This window comes from Physeter macrocephalus, chromosome 11, assembly GCF_002837175.3.
Source record: "Physeter macrocephalus isolate SW-GA chromosome 11, ASM283717v5, whole genome shotgun sequence".
Taxonomy (NCBI): domain Eukaryota; kingdom Metazoa; phylum Chordata; class Mammalia; order Artiodactyla; family Physeteridae; genus Physeter; species Physeter macrocephalus.
The window spans coordinates 105,558,265-105,565,777 of NC_041224.1; the positions used below are offsets into that span (position 1 = coordinate 105,558,265).

Consider the following 7,513-nt stretch of genomic DNA (forward strand, 5'->3'; position numbering starts at 1 on the left):
ACCTAAATGTAAGGCCAGACACTATAAAATTCTTAGAGGAAAACATAGGCAGAACACTCTATGACATAAATCACAGCAAGATCCTTTTTGACCCACCTCCTAGAGAAATGGAAATAAAAACAAATGGGACCTAATGAAACTTAAAAGCTTTTGCACAGCAAAGGAAACCACAAACAAGACCCTAACTTCTTCAAAATGGTGGAGAGCTTCTTCGACTGCAGCACCAGCCTCGTGGAGGACAAGCTGGTGGAGGACCTCAAGACCCCGGACAGCAAGGAACAGAAGAGGAACCGGGTGTGTGGCATCCTGAGGATCATCAAGCCCTGCAACCATGTGCTGAGCCTGTCCTTTCCCATTCAGCATGACGACGGCTCCTGGGAGGTCATCGAGGGCTACCGGGCCCAGCACAGCCAGCACCACACGCCCTGCAAGGGAGGTATCCGTGACAGCACTGATGTGAGTGTAGATGAAGTAAAAGCTCTGGCTTCTCTGATGACATATAAGTCTGCAGTGGTTGATATGCCATTTGGGGGTGCCAAAGCTGGTGTTAAGATCAATCCCAAGACCTATACTGATAATGAGTTGGAAAAGATCACAAGGATGTTCACTATGGAGCTGGCAAAGAAGGGCTTTATTGGTCCTGGCATTGATGTGCCTGCCCCAGACATGAGCACAGGCAAGAGGCAGATGTCCTGGATTGCTGACACCTATGCTAGCACCATAGGGCACTATAATATTAATGCCCATGCCTGTGTTACCAGTAAGCCCATCAGTCAGGGTGGAATCCACGGATGGATCTCTGCTACTGGTCGGGGAGTTTTCCATGGGATTGAAAACTTCATCAATGACGCTTCTTACATGAGTATTTTAGGAATGACACCAGGATTTGGAGATAAAACATTTGTTGTTCAGGGATTTGGTAATGTGGGCCTGCACTCTATGAGATATTTACATCGTTTCAGTGCTAAATGTGTTGGTGTTGGTGAATCTGACAGGAGCATATGGAATCCAGATGGTAATGACCCAAAGGAACTGGAAGACTTCAAATTGCAACATGGAACAATCCTGGGCTTCTCCAAAGCAAAGATCTATGAAGCGAGCATCCTGGAGGCAGACTGTGACATACTGATCCCTGCTGCCATCGAGAAGCAGCTGACCAAGTCCAATGCACCCAGAGTCAAAACCAAGATCATTGCTGAAGATGCCAACAGACCGAAAACTCCAGAAGCTGATAAGATTTTCCTAGAGAGGAACATCATTGTTATTCTAGATCTCTACTGGAGGAGTGATAGTATCTTACTTTGAGTGGCTGAAGAATCTAAATCATGTCAGCTATGGCCGTTTGACCTTCAAATATGAAAGGGATTCTAACTACCATTTACTCATGTCTGTTCAAGAGAGTTTGCAAAGGAAATATGGAAAGCACGTTGAAACTATTCCCATTGTACCCACAGCAGAGTTCCAAGACAGGATATTGGGTGCCTCTGAGAAAGACATTGTGCACTCTGTCTTAGCTTACACCATGGAGTGCTCTGCCAGGCAAATCAAGGGCACAGCCATTAAGTATAACCTGGGATTGGACCTGAGAACAGCTGCCTATGTCAACGCCATCGAGAAAGTCTTCAAGGTGTACAATGAAGCTGGTGTGACCTTCACATAGACTGGACCGGACTGCAGCTGACTTCTTCACTACCCTTTCACCTCTTCATCTGCAGACCTATCACAAGTTTACATGTAACCACAGAAATCTCTCTCTCATGACTTAATAGATGATGGACACCATTCTCAACAAGTCAATCCAAATCAGCCCCTTAAGAAAAAAAGTTAGGGGACCACATAGAAGCTAATAAGTGATAGTAGAAATTAGCTATGTCAGAGAGCCATTTGGGCATTTTGCCTTTAAATAAAGTCTTTTCCCTCTGCCTGTGCTGCCTTGCTCCATGGCTGTTTCCCAGCACAGTCAGCTGTAGCCCTGGGAAAGCTCCTTTTGTCCAAGAGTTGTCAGTCACTTGCCACTTCAGCTCTGGACAGATCTATCAGGTGCTTTGACACAATTAAGAAGGAGATATTTGGCATTTGCAGGAGGTAGCATGGTCCTCAAGTGAGTTATTGGTACTTTACATCAGCAAAATAACTCAATTTTACGGGTTACAAACAAAAAACACTTTCTCTTTATGCATTTTATTCTTTCAGAATAAAATAAGCACATGCTGCTGTAATAAAATTGCCTTTAATCACTTAACAAGCCTAAACTTGACTCAAGCAGTGAATGCCTGTAAACATAATAAATGAAAAAAGCTAGTTTGTTTGGTTTTTTTTTTGCGGTACGCAGGCCTCTCTCTATTGTGGCTTCTCCCATTGCGGAGCACAGGCTCCGGACGCGCAGGCTCAGTGGCCATGGCTCACAGGCCTAGCCACTCCGCGGCATGTGGGATCTTCCCGCACCGGGGCACGAACCCATGTCCCCTGCATCGGCAGGCAGACTCTCAACCACTGCGCCACCAGGGAAGCCCAAAGCTAGTGTTTTTATAACATAAAACAGTATCATTTATAACTTGACAATTGCATATCGTCATCCAGCAAAAATAAAAAGCCCAGCAGAGAATTAAGTTATCTTTATACCTGCAAATGATGGAGGCTATTTTTGTTAAGACTGTCGGAATTTACTAACCACAATTATGACATATAGTCCAAAGAATGCAGTAACCTCCTTATCATGTTAATTAATTGTCCTCTTTTGAAGATCTATTGTGTTGACTAATTGAACAATAATTCAAGTAGAGTGTCCCATAAAAAAACCACTTGTGCTCCCTCTTTGGAGTCTGGCTGGAGGCTCTGAGCATTGCCAATGGTCCCGACTCACCCTGACTTTGTGTCCTCATTTAGAGGTCTTGTCTTCTGCACATGGCTTCATTCCCAGTGGGCTGGAAACAATCTGGGGTTGTGTTTTGTTTGGGAGTTGTTTGGCCAGGGCCCTTTGAACAGTAGTGTCCCAATGAAGTACATGATAATATTTATGTAAGAATGAGCTTTTCTTTTTTTAACAATAATATCCTTTCAGAAATTTCTACCTACTTTGTAACTGTGTGACTTAACCTGCTGACAAAAGCAGTTATTAAAAAGACTACCTTTTCAAAAAAAAAAAAAACAAACACATGCAACCCAATGTTCATTGCAGCACTATTTACAATAGCCAGGTCATGGAAGCTAGAAACACAGATGTAGAGAACAAACATATCGACACCAAGGGGGAACACTGGTGGTAGTGGGATGAATTGGGAGATTGGGACTGACATATATACACTAATATGTATAAAATAGATAACTAATAAGAACCTGCTGTGTAAAAAATTAATTAATTTAATTTAAAAAAAAGAAACATGAGCAATAGAGAAATTTAAAAAAAGATGAATGGATAAAGAAGATGTGGTATACATATACAATGGAATACTACTCAGCCATAAAAAAGAGTGAAATTTTGCCATTTGCAACAACATGGATGGACCTGGAGGGTATTAAGCTTAGTGAAATAAGACAGAGAAAGACAAATACTGTATGTTATCACTTATATGTGGAATCTAAAAAATAAAACAAATGAATGAATATAACAAAACAGAAACAGATTCCCAGATATAGAGTACAAACTAGTAGTTACCAGTGGGGATAAGGAATGGGGGAGGGGCAAGATAGGAGTAGGGGTTTAAGAGGTACAAACTACTATGTATAAAATATATATATATAGTACAGCACAGGGAATATAGCCACTATTTCATAACAACTTTAAGTGGAATATAATCTCTAAAAACTTTGAATCACTATACTGTACATCTGAAACTAATATAATATTGTAAATCAATTATACCTCAATAAAAATAAAATTTTTAATTAATTAATTTTTTAATGCAAAAATAAGAAAACAAACCAAACAAATGAGCTAAAGATCTAAAGAGACCCTTCACCAAAGAAGTCATACAGATGGCAAATAAGCATATGAAAAGATGTTCCAAATCATACGTAATCAGAGAAATGCAAATTAAAACAATAATGAGATACCACTACATACTTACTAGAATGGTCAAAATCCAGAACACTGACAAGATCAAATGCTGGTGAGGATGTGGAGCAACAGGAACTCTCACACATTGCTGGTTGGGAATGCAAAATGGTACAGCCATTTCAGAAGACTATTTGGAGGTTTCTTACAAAGTTAAGCATTCTCTTACCATATGATCCAGAAACAGCATTCCTGGGTATTTACTTAAAGGAGCTGAAAACTTAAGTCCACACAAAAACCTGAACGTAGATATTTATAGCAGCTTTAGTCATTATTGCCAAAATTTGGAAGCAACTGAGATGTCCTTCAGCAGATGAACAGATAATAAACTGTGGTATATCCAGCAATGGAATATTATTCAATGCTAAAAAGAAATAAGCTATCAAACCATGAAAAGACATGCAGGAATCTTAAATGCATATTACTAAGCGAAATAAGCCAATCTAAAAAAGGCTACAAACTATATGATTCCAACTATGACATCCTGAAAAGGGCAAAACTATGGAGACAATAAATATTAACTCTGGGAAAGGCAGGGGCCTTTCCACAGTTTCTCATGATTGAAACCATACCGCTCACGGTTTGCAACTTTCCCCTCAGGAAAACATTAGTGACAGCGAAAGGAGGAAATATTAAAAGTGCTCAAACCACGAGGTTAAATATCGAAACACCGAATTGATACGGATGTTCACGCCTCAGTACCTCAGGGTTGACCAGCCTGTCTCATGTCCCCACAGGAAAATGCCAGCTCAGTCCTGCTCTTCCTCCACGGACGCCCGGGCGCCCTCCTGTGGCGGAGACCCGCGTGCCTGACGGGCGCGCTGACGTCACCGTGCGCGGGGAGGGCGGGGGGAGGCGGATTCCCGGCGCCGGACCCCAGCGGCCTGTTAGCATCTCCTGTCCGCGCTGCTGCTCTCCAGTTTGAGGGGAATGCCAGGCTGCTGCCCTGCTTGCCTGTTTACTGCGCCAGCACTGCGGTGTACGGCCCTGAAGCATCTACTTTTTTTCCCCTCATTTTCCCCCTACGGCAATAAATCCCGCAGTGGTTGAGAGTCCGCCTGCCAATGCAGGGGACAGGGGTTCGTGCCCCGGTCCGGGAAGATCCCACATGCCGCGGAGCGGCTGGGCCCGTGAGCCATGGCCGCTGGGCCTGCGCGTCCGGAGCCTGTGCTCCGCAACGGGAGAGGCCACAACAGTGAGAGGCCCGCGTACCGCAAAATATATATATATATATATATATACATATATATATATACAGAGCAGGGACTTCCCTGGTGGCACAGTGTTTAAGACTCTGCGCTCCCAATGCAGGGGGCCCGGGTTCGATCCCTAGTCTGGGAACTATATCCCACATGCATGCTGCAACTAAGGATCCAGTGAGCTGCAACTAAGGAGCCTGCCCGCCATAACTAAGGAGCCTGCATGCCGCATGTAAGGAGCCCTCGAGCTGCAACTAAGACCCAACGCAACCAAATAAATAAATATTAAAAAAAAACAAATACAGAGCAAGAAAACTTGCAGACAAAGTTGATGAGCTAGCCAGAAATGGAAAAAACATATCTGGTTGTTGTTTTTTTTAAGTTGAGTGTTTGTGCTTTGGTAGTTTTAATTTTTTTTAAAGAATGAGTTCACTGTTTTAATAGAAATGATTTGTATTTATTGTAAATATTTAAACAGGAAAAATTCAAAGAAGAAACAGACGAATACTAAAATCCTACCACCTAGAAGTAATCATTATTAATATTTAGTGAACATATTAATATTTGTCTTAAGGCATTAAGCTTAGTGAAATAAGACAGAGAAAGACAAATACTGTATGTTATCACTTATATGTGGAATCTAAAAAATAAAACAAATGAATGAATATAACAAAACAGAAACAGATTCCCAGATATAGAGTACAAACTAGTAGTTACCAGTGGGGATAAGGAATGGGGGAGGGGCAAGATAGGAGTAGGGGTTTAAGAGGTACAAACTACTATGTATAAAATATATATATATAGTACAGCACAGGGAATATAGCCACTATTTCATAACAACTTTAAGTGGAATATAATCTCTAAAAACTTTGAATCACTATACTGTACATCTGAAACTAATATAATATTGTAAATCAATTATACCTCAATAAAAATAAAATTTTTAATTAATTAATTTTTTAATGCAAAAATAAGAAAACAAACCAAACAAATGAGCTAAAGATCTAAAGAGACCCTTCACCAAAGAAGTCATACAGATGGCAAATAAGCATATGAAAAGATGTTCCAAATCATACGTAATCAGAGAAATGCAAATTAAAACAATAATGAGATACCACTACATACTTACTAGAATGGTCAAAATCCAGAACACTGACAAGATCAAATGCTGGTGAGGATGTGGAGCAACAGGAACTCTCACACATTGCTGGTTGGGAATGCAAAATGGTACAGCCATTTCAGAAGACTATTTGGAGGTTTCTTACAAAGTTAAGCATTCTCTTACCATATGATCCAGAAACAGCATTCCTGGGTATTTACTTAAAGGAGCTGAAAACTTAAGTCCACACAAAAACCTGAACGTAGATATTTATAGCAGCTTTAGTCATTATTGCCAAAATTTGGAAGCAACTGAGATGTCCTTCAGCAGATGAACAGATAATAAACTGTGGTATATCCAGCAATGGAATATTATTCAATGCTAAAAAGAAATAAGCTATCAAACCATGAAAAGACATGCAGGAATCTTAAATGCATATTACTAAGCGAAATAAGCCAATCTAAAAAAGGCTACAAACTATATGATTCCAACTATGACATCCTGAAAAGGGCAAAACTATGGAGACAATAAATATTAACTCTGGGAAAGGCAGGGGCCTTTCCACAGTTTCTCATGATTGAAACCATACCGCTCACGGTTTGCAACTTTCCCCTCAGGAAAACATTAGTGACAGCGAAAGGAGGAAATATTAAAAGTGCTCAAACCACGAGGTTAAATATCGAAACACCGAATTGATACGGATGTTCACGCCTCAGTACCTCAGGGTTGACCAGCCTGTCTCATGTCCCCACAGGAAAATGCCAGCTCAGTCCTGCTCTTCCTCCACGGACGCCCGGGCGCCCTCCTGTGGCGGAGACCCGCGTGCCTGACGGGCGCGCTGACGTCACCGTGCGCGGGGAGGGCGGGGGGAGGCGGATTCCCGGCGCCGGACCCCAGCGGCCTGTTAGCATCTCCTGTCCGCGCTGCTGCTCTCCAGTTTGAGGGGAATGCCAGGCTGCTGCCCTGCTTGCCTGTTTACTGCGCCAGCACTGCGGTGTACGGCCCTGAAGCATCTACTTTTTTTCCCCTCATTTTCCCCCTACGGCAATAAATCCCGCAGTGGTTGAGAGTCCGCCTGCCAATGCAGGGGACAGGGGTTCGTGCCCCGGTCCGGGAAGATCCCACATGCCGCGGAGCGGCTGGGCCCGTGAGCCATGGCCG

General features: G+C 42.4%; 1 protein-coding gene across 1 annotated transcript; it reads left to right on the forward strand.

Annotated features, from left to right (window-relative positions):
• Positions 1 to 183: 183 nt before the first annotated feature.
• Positions 184 to 1,679, forward strand: LOC102978941 (glutamate dehydrogenase 1, mitochondrial-like). The gene is given in 2 exon segments (XM_024118023.2): positions 184 to 1,277; positions 1,279 to 1,679. Coding segments are annotated over 2 exon segments (1,464 nt in total). The 5' UTR covers positions 184 to 195; the 3' UTR covers positions 1,661 to 1,679.
• The last annotated feature ends 5,834 nt before the right edge of the window (positions 1,680 to 7,513 follow it).